This window comes from Lissotriton vulgaris, chromosome 7, assembly GCF_964263255.1.
Source record: "Lissotriton vulgaris chromosome 7, aLisVul1.2, whole genome shotgun sequence".
Classification (NCBI taxonomy): Eukaryota; Metazoa; Chordata; class Amphibia; order Caudata; family Salamandridae; genus Lissotriton; species Lissotriton vulgaris.
In genome coordinates this window covers 890,509,321-890,532,078 of record NC_141695.1, presented here as the reverse complement: position 1 = coordinate 890,532,078, position 22,758 = coordinate 890,509,321, and the positions used below count along the sequence as shown (strand labels likewise).

Here is a 22,758-nt window from a genome sequence, read left to right as displayed (position 1 = left end):
GGAGCCGAGCTACTGGTGAATGCTGAGGCTTGTTGAAGGGGAGAGTGTCTTAGAGGCATCATTCTAGGTCATACACAAAATAATTATTAGTTTGATGGTATGGTATGTTCGAGGCATGTGGGCTGCTGAATTCATATCTGTGCATAGATCGCCGCCTAGTGTTGGGTCCGGATGATTGCACATTGTTGTCCTGGAAGAGTCTTCGAAGTATCACGAGATAGGTGGCTCCTCCCCTGGACTACAGTGCGCATGGGCATCGCCTCCATCCCCAGATTGTTTTTTTCCGCCATTGGGTTCGGATGTGTTTCGGTTCCCTCTGTCGGAACCGATAGTTGTTCAACTTTTCTACTCGAGACCAAAAGGTCTTTAGGCTGGGCGTCGGTATAGTTGCGTTCGGGTTTCTTGTCTGACTCTCAGCTCCGAGCTCTTGCTACCCTTCCGCGTGCTCTCGGCGCGGGCGGGCCTACACTACACTTCTGCTATGGAGCGGACTCCGTTCAAGAAGTGCCCGGTGTGTAACTCCAAGTATTCACACCTCGACGTGCACCCTGTGTGCAATAAATGCTTGTCACCGGACCATGACGAGGACAGCTGCATGGCGTGTTCGAAATTCCGGTGCAAGAAAACTCTAAAGATTCGTCGGGCCGCTAGGCTCCAGGCCAAGTTCTCGGCTACCACGGCGCCCCCACCAGACGACCTATTCGAAGAATCTGTTGGAGACGACGACGACGTACAAGTTTCGGAATCTAGTCCCGCGTCCGAAGGGGATGCCTACGACGCGGGTGATGCGGACTTTGACGAAGTCGCCGACGAGGTAGGGGACGACGATCGGGCTATTGCCACCGTAGGGGATAGCTCGGAGGAGGAGCATCCCCAACCAGACTCAGGGGTCAATCCCCTTCACACGGCCCAGGTCGAGGGATCGCCTTCGGGCCTTACCCAAGACCTCGTTATAAGTCCAACGTCCCCGCCTCCGGGCCCGGTCACGGACATTTATGAGGCGCCACTCCCGTTGAAGAAAACGAAAGTGAAGCCATCGGGTCACGCTCCCTCGGTTTCGAAACCGAAAGTGAAAGCGTTAGGGCAGAAGGCTCTGGAGGCGTCAACTTCCAAGAAATTCAAGATGGCCGACTTGAAGAGCCACGCCAAGATGGCCGACCAAAGGTCCTTGGGGTCGGCGCCGAAGGCGAAGTCGACCGACGCGACTGCGTCGGCGCCGAAGATGGTCGGGGTCGACGACCCGAAGACGGCTCCAAAGAAGCGTCAGGGCGACGACGCGACCGGGGCTCGGTCGGCACCGGCCCTTGGGGACAAGGTGCGTGAGGTGTCGGCCCCGAAGAAGGTGCCTGCCATCGATCCGACTCCCGACTCGGGGAGATCGCTCGAGCCGGTCAAGCCCTCTCCTGCCTTAACAAAGAAGGTAGCGGAATCCCTGCAGCGGATACGGAAAGACGATGTGGTTCCCGATCCGGACACCGTGGCGCATAAGCACACGCCGAAGCCTGCGAAGGCGCAAATGCCTATCCGCTTTACCCTGCCGCCAAAGTCGACGCCGAAGGCTTTCGCGCCGAAACATGGCGGGCCCTCGAAGGAGGTATTGACAACGAAAGCAGCCTTAGTGGTGTCGAAGCTTTGGCTCCAGCCTCTTGCTGAAGAGGAGCGTCGAGAGGTCATCATCGACGCCGATACTGGGAAAGTGTCTCTCCTCAAGAGAAAAATCACCACCGAGCCGGTGTTGGAACATTTTCGGATCCCTCTCAAGAATAAGAGGGGCTCTGCAGAAACTTCGGCCCTGATAGAACCTGTGTCTCCACAAGCCCTAGGACACTCGCCAACGCGTTCCGCCGCAGGCGATGCTGACGAGGAGGACGCCGAGTACAACTATCCGGCGTACTCGGAGCCGGAGGAGGAGCACGAACCTTGGACGGCCGGAGGCGACCCGGAGGACCCGCAGTCGGGCCAGGACACGCAACTTTTTGCGGCCAAGACGTCACCGACGGAGGACTCAGCGGCCTTCAACGCTCTGATCGAGAGAGCTGCGGCTAACCACGATGTCGAGCTGCACTCGGACCCTGTGGATGTGGACTTTTTATTTGACACTTTCTCAGTGGCTGAAAAGTCAATCAAAACACTGCCAATGCTTAAAGGGGTGCTCAAACACGCAACGGAGGTCTTCAAGGAGCCCACCCAGGCGCGTGTCGTCAACCCTCGCATTGACAAAAAATATAAGGCAGCGCCCTCGGATCCTACATACATCAAGGGACACTTGCCACTGGACTCGTTGGTTGTATCCAACGCTTGGAAGAGGGCGAACTCGCAGACCACTGGTGCCGCTCCTCCCCCAGACAGAGTCCAAAATATTTGAGGCCTCAGGGAAACGGATTGCTGCACAGGCAGCTAATATTTGGAGGATCTCCAACACACAGGCCCTACTTGCACGCTACGATAGGGCTCACTATGACACCTTAGAATCACTACTGCAACACTTGCCTGACCAGTACAAGGAGGCAGGGGAAATGCTGATTCAGGAAGGAAAGCTCATCACAAACGCATCCATAAAATGTGCGCTGGATGTGGCCGATACAGCCTCCAGGGCAATCAACACCAGTGTGTTGCTTAGACGGCATGCTTGGCTTAGAATTTCAGGGTTCAAGCCCGATATTCAAACGACAATACTGAACCAAACAGTTAATCCTGACCACCTGTTTGGCCCTGAGGTGGATGCGACGCTGGAAAAAATGAAAAAAGATGCAGACACTGCCAAGTCTATGGGGGCCCTCCAGTCTCAACAGTTTCGGAGTGGTTCCTTTCGCCGCTCCAATTCCAGAGGCACCTCAAGGGGTCAGGCATCGCAGTCCACACAGTATTACAAAAGTAACACCCAAACCTCGTACAACAACAAGGGTAGAGGTGGCTACAGAGGCAATAACGTCCAGGGCAGGGGACGTGGAAACAGCTCCAGGTCCACCACCGCCAACAAGCAGTGACGTCTTGTCACTGCCCCCTGACCATACAACACCGGTCGGGGGGAGACTCCAGCAGTTCCTGCCCGCGTGGAAATCCATCACCACGGACAGGTGGGTCAAGTCTCTTATCCAGTACGGTTACTGTCTGGAACTTACTTCCATTCCACCAAACATACCCCCAAGAAGCCGTCCTATGTCCGGCGAGCACTTGACCTTGTTGCAGCAGGAAGTTCTAGTCATGCTGCAAAGAGGGGCGATAGAGCTCGTTCCATTGCAGGAAAGGGGAACAGGGGTTTACTCCCTGTATTTTCTAATCCCCAAAAAGGACGGATCCCTCAGGCCCATCCTGGACCTCAGGCCCCTCAACTGGTACATTCTCTCGGAGCACTTCCATATGCTCACGCTACAGCAAGTGCTCCCTCTGCTTCAGCAGGGGGACTTTCTGGCTACGCTGGATCTGAAAGATGCATATTTTCATATCCCCCTGCATCCTTCCCACAGAAAGTATCTCAGATTCACAATTCAAGACCAGCATTACCAGTTCAGGGTTCTGCCGTTCGGGGTCACCACGGCGCCAAGGGTATTTACAAAGTGCCTAGCGACTGTGGCGGCGCATCTCCGTCGCCAGAACGTCCACGTCTACCCCTACCTGGACGACTGGCTCATTCAAGCAAGGACAGAACAACAGTGCGTCGACCATGTGTCACGCACCATTCATCTCCTGCACGATCTGGGATTCTCTCTGAACTACCCAAAGTCCCATCTCCAGCCCGCCCACGTGCGACAGTATCTGGGCGCGACAATCAACACTCTGGCAGCCACTGCGCAGCCAAATTCAGTGAGAATCGCCAGTATCCAGGCGCTGATCCAACGATTCAGACCCCAACACTCGCTTCCAGCGAAGGCGTTCATGCAGTTGATAGGCATGATGGCCTCCTGCATCTCCATTGTCCCGCACGCGAGACTACATATGCGTCCGCTTCAGGAGTGCCTTGCACGTCAGTGGACTCAGGCTCATGGGCAACTGACAGACCTAGTGTTGGTGAGCGGTCGGGCATACAACTCTCTGCATTGGAGAGAAGTGTGGCTCACGGTGTAGAGCAGGCAGACCCGGAAGCTGAGGTCAGACCCGGGACCAGGGTTCAATTCCCGACGCGGCAGGGTCTTGAGCTCAAATGTCCACGGACTCGATAATTCTCGCTTCGGTGCCTACTCTAATCATGGGTTCTCACTCTGCAACTCTGGGCATTAAGCTTGCTTAATCTCCACAACGGCCCCCCTGCGGCGGGATGCCTGGCTTTCACCTTGGGGATGCCCTGTAGGGGCTATCTCACAGGGAAAAACCAGGATGGGTTCCCAAGGCAAGCGCCGGGAAACCTCCGGGTAGCTGTGCGCTCAATAAAATGCAATAATAATAATTGGTGGAATCCACAAAACCTTTGCAAGGGCCGACCATTCCAAGAGCCTGTGCCACAGATTATCCTGACGACGGACGCCTCTCTCCAGGGATGGGGAGCGCATGTACTCCAGTACACGGTGCAGGGACTATGGACACTACAGCAAAGGAAGATGCACATCAATGTGTTGGAACTGATGGCAATCTTCATGGCCTTGAAGGCGTTCAAAGTACATCTGTGCAACAAAGTCGTGTTGATCCGGACGGACAACATGACGGCCATGTACTACATTCAGAAGCAGGGAGGCACACACTCTCCACAGCTGTCTCATCTGGCTCAGAGCATGTGGAAGTGGGCCATTCAGAGGAACATCTTCCTCATGGCAGAGCATCTCCCGGGCAAGGACAATCAGATGGCGGATCTGCTCAGCAGGCACAGCCATCAAATGCACGAGTGGGAGATACATCCATCAGTACTCCAACCGTACTTCCAAAAGTGGGGTCATCCAGAGATAGATATGTTCGCCACAAAGGAGAACGCAAAATGCCAAAGCTTCGCCGCCAGGTTCCCACACCCGCAGTCACAGGGCAATGCGATGTGGATGAACTGGTCAGGCAGATTTGCGTACGCTTTTCCCCCAGCACCGCTGATACCGCTGGTGGCACGCAAGCTCAGACAGCACTCGATGACTCTCATCCTGGTTGCTCCAACGTGGGCTCGCCAACCATGGTACACCACGTTTCTGGAACTGTTCGTGGTACCGCATCAAAGGCTTCATCTCACTCCCAGCCTTCTGACGCAGAGCCATGGCGACATTCAGCACCCAGACCCGCAACAGCTCAACCTGGCGATCTGGCTCCTGAAGTCCTAGAGTTTGGCTACCTCAATCTTCCTCCCGATTGCATGGACATCATTCGGGAGGCAAGGAAGCCCACTACTAGAGCTTGTTATGCGGCTAAATGGAAGAGGTTTGTCATCTACTGTGTTAACCACAATATTGACCCGCTAGATGCTTCCATTCAAAACATCATTTGTTACCTGTTCCACCTGTATCAATGCAATTTGGCGTACTCTTCCATCCGCATTCACCTGTCTGCTATGGCAGCATACCTCCAGAATAGGCAACACCTGTCGCTCTTTAAGGTCCCTGCTATCAAGGCTTTTTTGGAAGGACTCAAGAGTCTCATTCCGCCAAGGACCCCACCAGCTCCAGAATGGAACCTCAATGTGGTTCTTACAAGACTGATGGGTCCTCCCTTCGAGCCACTGCACTCTTGTGAGCTTCAGTTTCTAACTTGGAAGGTTGCGTTCTTAGTAGCAATCACATCGCTACGGAGGGTTAGCGAGCTGCAGGCGCTCACCATCCAAGAACCTTTCTTCCAAGTACATGCTAACAGGGTTGTACTCCGCACTAACCCTAAATTCTTACCCAAGGTTGTATCTCAATTTCATATAAACCAGACAATTGAGTTGCCGGTGTTTTTCCAGAACCCAGAGACGCTGGCGGAGCGGATGCTCCACACCCTTGACGTTAAGAGAGCCTTGATGTACTATGTAGACAGAACAAAAGATTTTCGCAAAACCAAGCAGCTCTTCGTTGCTTTTGCCACACACCACAAGGGAAACGCTATCTCCAAAGCGGGGATCGCTAGGTGGATCGTGAAATGCATTCAAATCTGCTACGCTAAAGCTAAGCGCGCACTCACTATCCCACCAAGGGCCCACTCCACCAGGAAGTTGGGGGCCTCTATGGCTTTCCTAGGTAACATTCCCTGAGAAGATATCTGTAGAGCAGCCACATGGTCTACCACACATACTTTCACTAAACACTACTGTGTAGACGTGCACTCCAAACAGCAGGCAGCTGTTGGTCAGGCTGTTCTCAAGACACTTTTTCAGACTGCTGCAGCTGGCACGGGCGGCCGCCGATAATGGAGGGACTGCTATGTATTCTATGCACAGATATGAATTCAGCAGCCCACATGCCTCGAACTGCAAATGCTACTTACCAGTATGCATCTGTTCTTGGCATGTAGGGCTGCTGACATTCATATCGCCCACCCTCCTCCCCGGCGCCTGTAGCAGCTGCAGTGTTCATTCATATGTATATATCTATATGCTCATAGCATGGTCATCACTCACATACTTCACTCCATCTCTGCCAATGGCTAAAAACAATCTGGGGATGGAGGCGATGCCCATGCGCACTGTAGTCCAGGGGAGGAGCCACCTATCTCGTGATACTTCGAAGACTCTTCCAGGACAACAATGTGCAATCATCCGGACCCAACACTAGGCGGCGATCTATGCACAGATATGAATGTCAGCAGCCCTACATGCCAAGAACAGATGCATACTGGTAAGTAGCATTTGCATTCCGGTACTTCAGATGTTCACATGATATGCCCACATTTTTGTACCAGAGTACTTGCACAGTAAATGTCTGAGTGAGAGGCTCCATCCACAATCAGGCCATGTACTATCCCACCCCCACACTCCAGTCTAGATTTTCTTCAACGCCAAATGTTAAATATATTGGAGCCTGAATGGTGACAAGGGTTTGGATGATGGGTTCCAGGACTGGAGAACATGTGTGCAAGAGTTACTTTGAGTTCATGCAAAGATTCACAAGCATTAAATAGTGCTTTTGGGTGAAAGCATAAAACCTAGAGGATAATGTTTTTAACCTGGTCTTCGCTAATTTGGAAACCAGCATGGGGTTTGGCGAGAGCATGAGGTAGGCCAAGTGTGGTATTTTTAGGTCTCGCGACCTATCGATGCGCGCAAGCGCATCGAACGGAGCGAGAATTCAAGTGGCGAAAATCATCGTCAAACCAAGGGCTTTCAGCCCCGCGGTTTTCATGCAGTTCACGTGAACCACGTGATTAAACATGCACGCGCATTCCCGGCCGCACAGCACATCAAAGGGCTTCTCCTCCCCTAATTATTCATGGCCGGCCGCAGGCCGGCCATACTTTGTTTCCCAAGCCCGCCCCCATCCGGCTTCCCTCCGCATCTGCCTGCCACACTTCTCCTCCCCTTGCTGGTATTCCCGCCACCCCACCAGGCTCTCCCGCCCCCATCCGGCTTCCCTCCACGCATCTCCTTTCACCATGCCTGCACTCTATACTGTTCAGCAAAACTACTCGTGCCTTGTTAGTCTGGGTTTTACCCACATCGCCCTCCTGCGCTTGTGGCCTTAAGCGTGACAGTGGTTTTAAGCAGCATGCTTGTATATCCCCCGCGGTTTCTTTTTTCATATGTATATTTCCTGCCGCGCCCCTTCTTTCACTCTCCCACTCGACCCTTGGTATTTTTCCTGCCGCGCCCCTCCTTTCACTCTCCCATTCGACCCTTGTTCGCTACTCCTCGAGCCTCTCAGCAGCGTTGACAGGAAGCTCTCGCAGCGCTTCACACCGTCGACGTAACCGCCAGTGGTGGCCGTCCGCCATCACCGGCTATGGGCTCATTGTTGTTGTTGCTCACTTTGTTGTCATGTCGAACATTTTTAAGTTGCCAGCATACCATACTCGGGCACACGAACAGACGACTGCATGTGCTCAAACATCTTTGTTAATGCATTTGTTGGTGATTGAGAAGCGTGTATTACATACTTTAGTTGTGTGGTTCATTTTTTAAAATATTTTTTTTAAGTTTTCTTGAGGCAGATAATTTTGGGAATCGAAGCTAGCAAGCGCTAATGCGAACCAACTGTTAAGCTTGCTTCCTTGTGCGTAGGAGACCAATCGAACTCTAATCATGGTGGTTTTAGGCAGTCGCCAAAGTTAATGTTCGCTCAGATGTGCACAGCAGTAATGACGGAGATGGATTGGTGTCGCGGGCTGGCATGTGGCGACATGTCTGTGCTGTTTTACACCCCCCCCCCACCCCCACGCTTGCATTTCCCGTACTTGTTTTATGAGCTCTGTTGATCATCTGCTTTCCCTCGCGTGTGTTTTAAACACGCTCCTCCAGCCCCCCCCCATCTCTCTCTCCTCTCCATCCCCCCCCCCTCCCCTCAGTTCTGTTCACTCACGGGGCTTGTGCGTTTAGAAAGAAGCCATCAGCCGTTTGAAAGCCCTGAAGCACATGTCTCGCCTGCAGGAAAATACGTGGTGATTTTTCCTTTACACCATCCCCTTTCTTTTGGTGGCTTCCAGCTTTTTATTCGGAACATTAATTTCTGATAATACATGCACCTTTATAATGTACTGCTCCGAGATCTGCTTCGTTTTAAAAATATTAGCTTTAGCATCTTAATGCACCCGTAATCATGCTTGCCCTGCTTGTTTTTATTTTTGATATTCAGCAACAAGCATTGGCTAAGTCTACAGGTTGGACAAACTTTCAACTGTAATGCCTTTTGAATTTGGCAATGCTTGCTTTTATGATGTGCCAAGCAGAACTCGTGTCATGTCGGATGTGCGTGTAGTATTTGGAATAATGTTTTGGGAAGACTGTAACGTTATCAACAGCACCGGTAGCAGAACGTTCTGGCTTCTTGCCTGCAAATCATAAATCAAGGCAGTATTATTAACTCTGGCACATCTGTATAGTACTAGCTGCATAGACTAACGTTTTAGCAATGCCTCTTGTGTACTCGCGGGTTTGCATAGTCTGTTACGTTGTTTTAATAGGGGGCATGCTTTTTCGTGCAAAAAATTTACTCTTTGTGCCGAAATTTGTGTTGTCTTCCTGAATGCCATCTCCGTAGGATGGTTTGTGTATTTTCGCCCCCATATTGGATCAGTGGCGATTGAAGGAAGTTGTACATTGCATTATCGGTTAATTTCAATCATGTGCACATCCCCATTCACTTTTGGAACACCTTTGGGGAAATTCGACATGCTTAGAATAATTTAAATGGTAACTTCACTTCCCAGGTGCTCCGAGTCTGTGTCGAAGTAGAGGCCTTCTTCGCCGGCCAACAGCAAACGACTTCAGGTGAGAAGTCCCATCACAGGCCGAAGTCGACATCGCCGCGACGGCAGGCGGTCGTTGCTCGACATCGACACATCGTCGAAGCCCACTGCCGATAGTGTCCGTGGCAACGTCGAGAGTGCCACATGCATCGACGTCGAGCCGACCACCGAGGGACTCGACGCTGGTAAGACAGTCGTTTCAGACTATGCGTCAGCACAGGTGATTGCCATCAAGGAAGTCGCCGTTGAGGCATTCGCCGTCGAGGCGCATGGCATCGATGCGTCCGTCACCAAGAAGGTCTACGTCGAGACCTCCCATAATCACTCTCTGGGCCTAGAAGATCAGGAAGATCAAGTGCTAGATCGACGGCAAGAAGATAAACGTCGGAGATACACGTCTAGGATATCTCAGTCCAGTCACATGTCTCCCCCTGCCAAAAGACCTAGGACGACGTCGAGGGACCGCTCGACACCGAAGGACATCCAGCTTGCGACCTCCAGGAGTGGGTCTTCCTCCCCAGGACTTTGAGTAGTGCAAATCACTCCTGAAACCTCACCAGTTCCGGCTAACATCCCTGCAATCTACCCGAGATGGCTGGGAAACATAAGGGATTGGAAGATCCGAAGGATAACAAGACCTTTGCATACTCCTAGCAGATCCAGATCTCTGATAATACAGTCAGTTCACTCCTCTGAAAGACGTGAGCGACATACCACTCCGCAGAGGTCTCTGACTCTGACACGGTGCACATCACGTTCTCCTAGGAGTCGGGCATCCATATCTCTCCACGTTCTCCTAGAAGCGAAGCCACGGATCTTCTTTGTGGTCCTCAGACTCCAGACCATCGAAGGCAGACCACTCTCCTACTCTTCCACTCCTCCAAGTAGAGCATCACCCATTGATGACATTATAGTCTTAAATGAGCTTCTGTGTAGGGGAGCTGCGAAGCTTTAGATTAAGATGCCTGTTTCTGCTCCTGCTACGACCGTTATCTTCTGAACACTTCATCACAGGTCTTCTTCTAGGCCTTTGCTTCCCCTGGTTCCTGGCCGGATAGAACCTGCTCTTCAGAAATTCCTGACTCCAGCGTCGGTGGGGGCGGCCCCGTTACGGATCAATAAAAAGTACAAGGTTCCTGAGTAGGACCCACTTTTTCTGAGAGCGGACCCTCCGGCACATAAGAACCAGACGGGGGCATCATCATCTGCGGTACCCCCGTATAAAGACAGTAAGGCCATGGATTCCATCGGCAAGAGGATGTGCAACACCTCAGCGTCCTATATGAAGGTAGCCAGTGCCTCGGCTTTACTGGGTCGGTACGACCGCTCTCTGTAGGACTCTCCATCACGCTTGACAGAGAAGCTACCAAACTAAGACAAACCGGACTTCCTGGATGGCCTCCATGAAGGGGTTTTAGTGGCCAATCACGTCATCAGTGCAGAAGCTGATGCCTCTGACTTAGCTGCCCATGAATACTCTCATGGGATTTTTCTCAGTCGTTCTGCCTGGCTGAGACTGACGGGTTTGAAGCCAGAGGCCCAACATCGAATCCTCAATCTCACATCCTTCAATGGCACATCACTCTTCAGCTCCCATGCTGATGACGAAATGTCCAGGATGAAGACCGAACTTGATACTGTGAAGGCGGTTGGGCTCGAGAAGAGGAAGGACTTCAGGTGACGCTACCGCCCCTACGATCGACGCCAATACCAACGGAGGGTTCAAACCCCTGAGTGATCCTCCCAGCAACATCAGGGAAGATCACAGTCCAACCAGCGTAATCCAGATAGAAGACGAGGAGGGATCTCTAGCCAGTCTACACCTGCTGCCAAGCAACAACAGAAGCAGTGAGTGCTTGCTTCCCCTAGCTCAGTTACCCACTCTGGTTGGGTGAAGTGTCGGTTTTCATCTGGACGAGTGGACCAAAATAACACTAGACAAGTGGGTGCTCAATATTGTGAGGAATGGGTACTCCATCAGGTTCAAGTCCCCACCACCTGCTATTCCTCCTCAACAAACTGTCATCCATTGCATAAATCTTCTAAGAGAAGAAGTTTCCGCTCTACTCTTAAAGGAGGCCATCGAAGAGGTCCAATGGCATAAACGTTGTCAAGGAATCTACTATCGCTATTTCTTGGTCCCAAAGAAAGGCCCAAACAAGGAGTTCAGGCCTATACTAGATCTAGGGCTTCGTAACAAGTTCGTTCTGAGGGAGAGGTTCAGAATGCTGGCGTTACATCAAATATTCCCACACTTTACATCAGGGGGATTGGATGTGCTCTATAGATCTTCAAGATGCCTATTTCCACATCCCAGTCTCTCCAAAACATCGGAAATTTCTAAGGTTCAAGATTCAATCAGACCACTTCCAGTTCACGGTCCTGCCTTTCAGCCTGAAGTCAGCACCTCACACATTCTCGAAGTGCATGACAGTAGTAGCTGTATTCTTAAGGAGGAAACTAATCTTAGTCTACCCCTACCTAGACGATTGGCTTCTCAAGAGGGCGTCTCCAACTCTTCTACAGAAACCCCTCTTACTGCATTCATTTTCTGCATCAGTTAGGTTTGTACGTCAATTTCAAAAAGTCCATTCTCAATCCAACTCTGAGGATCCATTACCTAGGCGCAACTCTGGACACAGTACATGCAAGAGCGTATCCTTCGGAGGAGAGACTATCGTCTCTTCTCCACAAGTGTCGGACCCTCCTGAAGATGCAGATCTCATCTCTACTGGGTTCGATGACCTCGTACATTTTTCTAGTTCGAAACGCCAGATTTCACATGAGACCTCTACAGCAAACTCTAGAGGATCAATGGTGGCAAATTTCCAATCGCTGGAGGACACTATAGCTTCTCTGTCTGTCCGGCTCTCCATCAGATGATGGATGCGACAGACTCATCTCCTGGTAGGAGTCCCTTTTCAGGAGTAACTGCCCAAGCAGAGTCTGGTGACGGATGCTTCCCTTCAGGGATGGTGCGCACACATGCACTCACTACGGATTCAAGGAATCTTGTCAGAGAAAGAACAGCTATACCGCATAAACATGCTGGAGCTCAGAGTGGTGCTTCTGGCTCTCAAGGCGTTTTTTCCTTCCATCAAATAGACTGCTCTGCTTGTTCAGACAGACAATACAACAATGATGTACTACCTGAACAAGCAGGGGGGGCACCAGATCCAGACCCCTGTCGCTGGAAGCATAGGCGATTTGGAAGTGGCTTCTGGCTCGAGACATGAAGATTTCCGCATTTCACTTAACAGACATGCTCGACATCAAGCGGACATCCAAAGCAGACATTTTGCAGAAGCGCATGACTGGCTGTTAAAACAAGAAGTGGCGCCAGACATCTTTCACAGCTGGGGAAAACCAGACAAATCTCTTCGCGGACGCAGAAAACGCAAAATGCTGCGTCTTTGCCTTCAAATACCAGCAACCAGGCTCCAAGGGTAATGCTCTGTTGATAGACTGGTCAGAGACATTACTCTACGCCTTTCCACCAGTCTCCCTCATTCCACTGGTGATCAGGAAACTGTATGACTCCAAGACAAAGATGATCCTGGTTGCGCCAGAGTGACCTTGCTAATGGTGGTACCTGGACCATCTTCATCTGTCAAAAGTACCACACAGGAGGTTACCATGTCATCCGGATCTGCTGACTAGGATGGGCGGCAAGGTGTTCCACCCCAACCTGCCATCCCTGAGGTTAGCAGCATGGCTCCTGAGTTCATCCAATATGGACATTTAGTTCTCTCTCAAGACTGCTTGCAGATCTTGAAGCAGGCACGGAGACCTTCTACGAGAAAGTCTTACTTTTTTAAGTGGGAGCGTTTTTATATGAGGTGTACTGCTGAGGGTCACGACCCTATTCGAGGTCCGGAACAGGTACTGTTACCCTACTTGCTGTATTTGGCTAAAGTAGTTTTGCAATATTCCTCCATAAAGGTTCACCTGGCAGCGATAACGGCATATAGAAAGTCCCCCACTCGGGTCTCTTTCTTTCAGATGCCCGTTGTCAAGGACTTCCTGGAGGGTCTTAAAAGGTGTATCCCCCCAGTTAGGTCTCCATCTCCTCCCTGGGAGCTTAATGTGGTCCTCTCCAAGTTAATGGGTCCCCCCTTTCGAACGTATCCAAAAAGCCTCCCTGCAACATTTTTCATGGAAGACTGCATTTCTTGTGAAAATCACATCTGCTCGCAAGGTGAGCGAGATACAAGCCTTGTGCTCTTCAGAGCCTTATCTCGTTTTTCATGCGAATAGAGTGGTGCTTCGAACTCACCCGAAGTTCCTTCCTAAGGTGGTCTCAGAGTTTCACATCAACCAGTCAATTACTCTTCCTACTTTCTTTGCAAACCCTGTCACTCCTGCTGAGAGCTTTGCACTCTCTAGATCGCAAGAGTGTTGGCATTTTATCTAGATAAAACCAAGAGCATACGGAAGGCGGACATGCTGTTTGTCAATTATGGTCCATTGAATACTAGTTTTCCTGCCTCTATTAGACCCATTGCTAGATGGATTGTGTCATGCATCATGTTATCCTATCAACTGGCACACAAACAGCTCCCAGGCAAGCCGAGAGCTCATTCTACAAGGGGTAAAGCTGCTACTGTAGCGATGCTTAGTAATGTACCTGTTCAGGAAATATTTAAAGCTGCAACATGGCTTTTTGTACACACTTTCGCACAGCATTATTGCCTTGATTCTGACACTCAAGCTGATGCTAGGTTTGGACAAGCATCCTTGAGAAACTTGTTTTGGTAATGTGTGTTGTTACCAGATTGGATTAGGTTAGTATTCGTCCGCAGTGTATGGGTTTGGGCTTGCTACTCTATTCAGTGCTCATGACTATTGATGAGTAACCCCTGGAAGAGAAGAATAAGTCCCATACCTGTAATCCTAGTTCTCTTCCAGGGGTATACTCATCAAAGTCATAATCAACCCTCCCTCCCTCCCTCCACCCCGGAAGAATACCATAACCATAGATATGCATCTGTTACTCATGCTGTGATTGCACTGTTATACGCCGTCCAAAAAGAACTGACCTAACTGTCAACTGTGGTGCATGATGGGAGCCTGGGGGTTCCTGGAGGTCTTAAAGGCACGGCGCCAGTTATTTTCCAACTGTTCTATATGCAGCCTTTCTAGGCTAATCTACCTCTATGATTTTGACTTTTCACCTTTGAAAATAAAGGCTGCGTTTCAAAGCAAACTGGAAGCAGTTTTTCCTTTTCTAGATCATGGAAATATCATGATTTCTGCTTTCTTATTATTTCAAATGTAAAAGATTTACAATGCAATTGAGGCACATTTGAGTCTAGTAATATGTTTAGCCTGCATATGTATATGTATGCATATTACCTATACATGTGGATATATGTTTGTATATATGTGTGTGTATATGTGTGTGTATATATGTGAATGACTATATATATATATTTAGGTATGTGTGTGTGTGTGTGTGTGTGTGTGTGTGTGTATATATATTTATATAGATGTAGGTATATGCATATATATATGTATGCACATGGGGCACAAGGAGACTGCAAAAGATCTCCAGCGGTGGCTCAACCTCAATTGGACTAGTGGTGCCTGTAAATATTTTAAAGGTGAGGAATCTGCAGTTAGTGTCCACAAGAAAGAGCTTTATATTAGGTAAGTAAAATGTTTTTATGAGCAGGGTTTGGGTTCAACCATGTTTCCTGAAAATATAGCCACAAGAGACCATTGATACTGCCCGCTTGGCTAACAGACTACAGTTTAACATGAACCTTTAGCATCCTTCATCACTCTCACCACTGCAGGAACATGCATATGAAAAAGTATCTGAACATATTTGGAACTAGTATTAACCAGACTTCATTTGAGGATTTCCTCCAGATGTGAAACTCATTTCACTCTGAATAGCATAGGACAGCACACCTACCTAAGGTGCAGGTCTAGGAGAATGAAGAGGACTCCGGTTTCCGGATTGAGCTGCTCACCCCTCTGCAAAGAAGAAAACGTCTTTGCTCTGTTACAAGGGGTCTCGCAAATAGATGCAGATAAGTGTAGGAAGCTGGGCACAACAAGGTTTGTAATGCCCAGGATTGTGCTGAAGTAAGCCCTGCACATTGGTCCCATTGAATAGGACACTTTACTCCGCACGTTTACAACGCGTGCCATTACACTGCATTTTTTACTGAGCAAAATCTTTTACAACTCAGGGCTGAACAACGCAATTCATTACAACGCATACCCCATTACAATGCAATTTACTATTCTAACTCCACCGGGCTGTTGCTTTTGGAAATGCATTGAATGGTTTGTGGTGTAAAGCTCTGCATTGTAAAAGATTTTGGAGAGTTAAAAATGCGGGGTAATGGCATGCTTTGTAACGCTTTCGTCGTTAAGGATGTTTACCGCCCTATTTGGTGTCTCATTCCATATAGTTTTAATTATTAAAAGGTCTTTGAATTCCAGTGTGATCACAAGGCTCTATTCTGACCGTGGGACTAAAGATTGATGCATGGAAAAGAAGATTGGAAGCAGACCTCTTTCTGACCTAGGGAAACAAACTACACAATACTCTTCAATAGGCAACAATGGAAGAACATTAGTACCAGTTACAGCATTTACCTGAAGAGTGTAAGATGGGCGTGACAACCATTGTGCAACATAGCTTTTTATCCAGCATACACAGCAGGGCAGCCATTAGTGCAACAGATCCGTCCATGCAGGCAGATGACTGCAGGCATTTTAGGTATCACCCATAGCTGCAGGTTTTGATTTCCTGTATTGCTGCGAATGCGCCATGATCTTAACTAACCATTTGACCAACGATTGACTGATGCTCTAGAACTCGTAATGAGAATTATTAGCAGCTAATGCCACAGTGTACAACAGCACACAACCTCTTTTCTCCTGGATACGCTTTCTGCATGCTGGATAGCAGTATTTCATGACTGCTCTAAAACTGAGGGCAAAAGGAAGACCAGAGAGCCAGGGGTTCAAGGCCCTGACCTTCCGGAATGGCATTTTGTAATAAGTATCTTCTACATGGCTGCTCACAATACCAATGTGAGAATAGTTCAGCAGTTTGTGGTTACAGACTGCAGCAGAGAGGACATATGTAATAGAAGATACAGAACAGACCTAACTAGGATTACCCCTTGGTAGTTGATAGGTTATCATTGCACCCAGTTCCCACAAACTATAACAGACCCGTCCTGCACAGGTTTTGAGACAAATGGGGAAAGATCAGGAGATTATAGGAATAATCTCACTCTGTTCTAAGGCTGATGGAAGTTCGTTTAGCCTTCCAGACCAGGAGCCGCCAATTAGGATTTCGGCTAACCACAAGGTTATCCTAAAAAAGGGATGCACAAACATCCTTCTCTCCTGTCCGACTTAAACCATTTGGCTCAGTCCAATCAAAAATCAAAAGTAATCACTTAAGTGCTTGTACATTTCAGCAAAGTTGTAGAAAAGGTTAACAGGAAGTTAGGCGAAATCTAATCTATAAATTCCAAATGCCTGGTTCTGCTCCAATCAAGGCTAACATTCACCTAACTAACTTCTGTTTATTTATTTTTTTTGTTTCAGCCAAAGCCTGCTGCCAAAGTACTGTCGAAAGTAGCCACCACCCCTATATCCACCAAGGGAAAAATTGTTACACCAGTGTCTAAACAAGATGCATTGTCTAAGAAGTCAACCTCTGCAAAGGCTGCAAATATTAAGTCTCAATCGGCGCAGAGCTCTGAAAGCAGCTCGTCCTCCGAAGACGAAGAGGAGGAACAGGTAGCCGCAGTATGTTCTTTAGCCTTGTGAATTCTTTGTTAGATTTATTTTGTCTGTAGAAATGTTCTCAAGCATTGTGGTTGCTTTCTAGATTTGCATGCTGTAAGCACTTCACACAGTCTCAGTAGGACTTGTCTGCTCATCACACAGTACTACACTAACTGACAGTAGGGTCCGTGGCGCCCGTCTGGGATGTAGTTTTAAAGTTCTCTCACCGGCGCTGCTGCCTCGTCTCATAAATTAAATGGTGGGTGTATATTGGCTTCATGGTGCGTGGCGTGCATGTGCAAGTCTTCAGCCTCAGGTTGGGCCATAGAGTGGGGCAGGGCTCAGTGGTATTGTCATGCACAATTGTAACTGCACGTGAGGCGGCCAGTGGCACTGAGACTGACCGCAAGACTATAATTTAATAATTGCTAGCTACAGTCATCTGCTGCCCACCTGTGCCTGCCACCGAAGCTGCAGGCCTCGGGTGAGTCAGAGGCTCAGAGACATGGGCATAACAGTGGCCCCGTGCTCCAGCCGCCAGGGCCCCACCCTCAGCCCAGTAGCGCACACAGTACACCAATCATGACTGACTACACTCGCTGGCAGCAGGGCCTGTGACGTCCGTCTGGGGCGTAGTTTTAAAATTTCGCTCGCCGGCGTTGCCGCTTTGCCTGAGGGATACCAAATGTCAGCCCTACAGGCCCCTGCCTACCCCTATTTGACACCCTGGTACCCAGACAAGTGTTACCATAAAAAGGTCTACATAGATTGGCTGTGGGTTCGGCCAAGAAATCCTAAGACTCCTAAGACACAGCTCTGAAGTTAATACTATTTACGGGTACAGGGAATGAGTGCTTGAAATGAGCTGCAAACATAAAGGGAGTTATAGTGGTGGGTTTGTTATGAAAAAGTGTAAAAAGGTGTTCGTCATGTGTGTGCTGTAGATAGTACTGCTTTGCATACTCCTGCCATCTAGTGTTGAGTCCGGATGTTTGCAAGTTGTTTTTCTTCGAAGAAGTCTTTCTTAATCACAAGGTAAGGTGATTCCTACTTTTGGTGATAGTGCGCTTGGTCATCGACTCCATTGTTAGATTGTGTTTTTCCGCCATCAGGTTGGGACGTGTGCTGCTACGCTCCGATTCGAAACTGTTCTTTGAGTTCCCCTCCATGCGCAATCCTCTCTACCCTCAACGGTATTGTTTCATACGCGTTTCCCACGTCTCCGCTTATTGTTTCAGTCAACGGAATCTACTTTTCGATCTGAAAGGTTCGTGGATTGCCTTCAGGCCTGACTGATTTGGATCAGCTCTCCGTTGATGGAACGGACACCGTTCAAATTCTGCCCTCAGTGCCACGCGAAGTATCCGTGCACTGATTCTCACAGGGTGTGTAACTTGTGCTTTTCTCCGGAGCAGAAGGAAGCTTGCAGATCGAGTAGATCGAAGAAAACTCTTCGCAATCGTCCGGCTCGCCATCGATAGTTGCAGCGTCAGAGCATCGAAGACACTCCGGACATATTCGGTGAAGATTCTGGTGAAGAAGATGTTAAGGCATCAGCGGCAGAGGAGGAAGAAGCCTTCTACATGCAGGACTCCAACTCGGAGCTCAAGATAGACCTCAACGCAGAAGAACTGCTGCAGGAGCAAAGTGACGTGAGTACAGAAGACCCCTTGCCCCTTAAAATCACTCCCAAAACCACAAGGCTTCGGCACCACCTCTGCCTTCTGGCCAAGGTTGACACAGACTACGTTTCCTAATCCCCGTTTTCAGGCCTAGCTCCGAAACAGCCAGTCAAGCCTTTCCGGTTGATACAGAGTCAGCAAAAGTCCTCCTCGGAACCAAAGTCCTCTGAGTCCAAACCACATCCTCAGACTAGAATACCTCCGCCTACAAAGGTAACAACCAGTCCTCGCTCAATAGGCTTTTCTCTAGGAGGTTATAGAGGGAACAACTTATGGGTAGTGGTAAGGGTAACACACCCCTTAACTCCCCTTTCCCTAATAAGTAGTGCCTTGCCAATGCTTCCCCTGACTATACCACACCTGTCAGGGGAAGACTTCAACGATTTCTCCCTATTTGGCAATCTATAACCACAGACAAATGGGTGATTGGAATTACCCAACATGATTATTGCCCGGAGCTTACCAGCAATCCTTCAAACATTCCACCATGCCCTCATAAATTGTCTCCAGAACGTCTGCAATTTGTCAAACAGGAAGTGCAATTTCTCCAACTTAAAGCAGCTATTGAGCCGGTTCCAACACCGTACCAGGGCTCAAGGGTTTACACAGTATTTTCTCATTCCCAAAAAAGGACCGTTCACGAAGACCTATTTTGGATCTCAGAGTTAAACTATTATATACTATCGGAACACTTTCACATGATGACCCTTCAACAGGTACTTCCACTTTTACAGGAGGCAGATTTTATGTCTACTGTAGACACAAGACGCATATTTTCATGTTCCGAATCATCCGGCTCATCACAAATACCTCAGATTTGTGATAGCCAGCAAGCATCATCAGTTCAAAGTACTTCCCTTTGGAGTAACTACAGTGCCCAGAGTATTTACCAAATGTCTGGCAGTTGTCGTGGCTCATCTCAGAAGACTGATTAGACACGCGTTACTTGGACCCAAGCTCCACAATCACATGGCACTCAGAATTATCTCTTCATACAACGGAAAATAATTTTATTCACATATTGTTCATGATTACTTCTTCTTTAATTTCCATTATCCTGTTAATTGTTTCATCATTAACTTTTCAGTGATTCACATATTAATTTCACATTTCTTAACTGCCCAATGCATTTCAAGCACAAATGCTCTTACTCAGGGGACTTTGTTCTGAAAAAATATAGCAATATGTCGGTACATTTTCATATAAGTATGCAAACAAGTATTAACTAATCATAATCACAATATAAAATGCAATACAAAAAATTCTCAACCACAACATTCTCAACAAAATTCTCAACAAAAAATTGACTATAGAACAATTCACGTTCCTATTAAGTTCTGGTGCATGTTACACCTTATAACCCTTTTGTGAAGAAATAAAACGTGTTGCTTGATCTTATATCATATCGCATGCACTTTAAGCATGTGTGTACTCACTAGAATGTATTCTGTCACTGACCTTGCTCGAGGTTTCTCTATTGTTGTTCAGAACTGTAAACAATCAACAAGGCACTAGTTTACTCAAAATGTCATGATTATGTTATTCTAATCCGTGATCTCCTTATTGCTAGTTTTGGTCTTACCGGGTAGCTTGTACAACAACGCCTATAGCGGTTCATCCTCCTTTCCGAGTGTTCGTAAAGTTTAGCGTGCGTCGCTCTATCCTAGTTAAACTCTATCCTTATCTCGGTCCGATCACGTGATGTGTGTTAGGTGAAACGAGCCCAAAAACTGACTCTCGTTTAGTGTGATTCCGTACGTGTCTATCTACCTCTGTGTGGTCACTTGTGAATGGTGATTTGTGAATGGTGATTTACGATGTTAACCTGCAGTAGCTTGTTGAAAAATGTGCAATACGTAAAGTAACTATCACCTAAGTATCGTGAACGTTCTAGATAAATACAAAATGTAAATAATTGACATGTATAAGAAACATAAATGAATGAACATATATAAATGTAAATAAATAAATGCGCGAAATGCGTTAAATCATTCCTGAACAATTATTCTCTACATGTCATCAAATGTCATCACATCCATAATCTTGAGTACTTGTCACTTTATGAGTTTATAGAAAGCAGCTAAGTTCCATCCGCTCATTTAACCCTTTAGGGTACAGGGTGCATAAAAAGTTCATCCAAAATGTCTCTCTCCTTAGCAGTAAGTTGTTGTTGTCCATTCCTGGCCGGGTTGTCACCAATTCCAGTATACAAAATTTTAATTGTGAAGGATTGTGTTTAGCTTCATTGAAATGAACTGCCACTGTGGATTTAAGATTTTTTAATCTGATATTACTCTTATGTTCTGTAAGTCTGGTTTTTATCTTTCTTTGGGTTTTGCCCACATAGGACAATCCACACGGACATCTTAACATGATAATGATTGTCTTTTTGATACTGTAACTGCGTGTAGAGAATTTTGACACGAATACAGATCTTTGTTCTTCCATTTTTGTTTTTGCGGATAACAGATGTCTTTGTAATTTGTCTGCTCTTTCTGCGGCGGCATTCAGAATGGGTTCCGGATATCCTCTGTTTTTAAATTTGTTTAAGGTCTCCAATTTGTGTTTGTTGTACAATTCTTCTGTTGAGGCATTCCTCTTTATTCTGACCAGTTGTGAAAATGGAAGGTGTCTCTTGAGTGGTGGATCTGTATTCGTGTCAAAATTCTCCACACGCAGTTACAGTATCAAAAAGACAATCATTAAACATTGGCCACTACTGGCGCTGGAAGAAGATTTCAAATGCATTTTTTCAAACTCTCCAATATTTGCATATGAGAGAACAAAAAATATCAAAGAACTCATCAAAATTCCAAAAAAGACAGATAAAGAGAAATACAAAGGCACAATGCCATGCCATAATTGTGGTAACTGCTCGGCTATCATCAAAGGGAACGTGATCAATCACCCCACTAAAGGTACACCTGTAAAGTTAAAGGTATCAGGAACTTGCGATAGCAGCAATCTGATATACATGTTAAGATGTCCGTGTGGATTGTCCTATGTGGGCAAAACCCAAAGAAAGATAAAAACCAGACTTACAGAACATAAGAGTAATATCAGATTAAAAAATCTTAAATCCACAGTGGCAGTTCATTTCAATGAAGCTAAACACAATCCTTCACAATTAATATTTTGTATACTGGAATTGGTGACAACCCGGCCAGGAATGGACAACAACAACTTACTGCTAAGGAGAGAGACATTTTGGATGAACTTTTTATGCACCCTGTACCCTAAAGGGTTAAATGAGCGGATGGAACTTAGCTGCTTTCTATAAACTCATAAAGTGACAAGTACTCAAGATTATGGATGTGATGACATTTGATGACATGTAGAGAATAATTGTTCAGGAATGATTTAACGCATTTCGCACATTTATTTATTTACATTTATATATGTTCATTCATTTATGTTTCTTATACATGTCAATTATTTACATTTTGTATTTATCTAGAACGTTCACGATACTTAGGTGATAGTTACTTTACGTATTGCACATTTTTCAACAAGCTACTGCAGGTTAACATCGTAAATCACCATTCACAAATCACCATTCACAAGTGACCACACAGAGGTAGATAGACACATACGGAATCACACTAAACGAGAGTCCGTTTTTGGGCTCGTTTCACCTAACACACATCACGTGATCGGACCGAGATAAGGATAGAGTTTAACTAGGATAGAGCGACGCACGCTAAACTTTACGAACACTCGGAAAGGAGGATGAACCGCTATAGGCGTTGTTGTACAAGCTACCCGGTAAGACCAAAACTAGCAATAAGGAGATCACGGATTAGAATAACATAATCATGACATTTTGAGTAAACTAGTGCCCTGTTGATTGTTTACAGTTCTGAACAACAATAGAGAAACCTCGAGCAAGGTCAGTGACAGAATACATTCTAGTGAGTACACACATGCTTAAAGTGCATGCGATATGATATAAGATCAAGCAACACGTTTTATTTCTTCACAAAAGGGTTATAAGGTGTAACATGCACCAGAACTTAATAGGAACGTGAAT

At 47.4% G+C, this 22,758-nt stretch overlaps 1 protein-coding gene across 5 annotated transcripts in view; it reads left to right on the top strand.

The window, feature by feature from the left end:
• Positions 1-22,758, top strand: part of TCOF1 (treacle ribosome biogenesis factor 1) — a 338,714-nt gene that overhangs the window by 158,306 nt on the left and 157,650 nt on the right. For 3 of the 5 annotated variants that reach the window (XM_086931304.1, XM_086931302.1, XM_086931306.1), the window contains one exon: positions 16,864-17,067. In XM_086931304.1, coding sequence (XP_086787430.1) covers positions 16,864-17,067 — 204 coding nt within the window. The remainder of the gene's footprint in view (positions 1-16,863; positions 17,068-22,758) is intronic. The other 2 variants (XM_086931305.1, XM_086931303.1) reach the window with 1 other exon arrangement.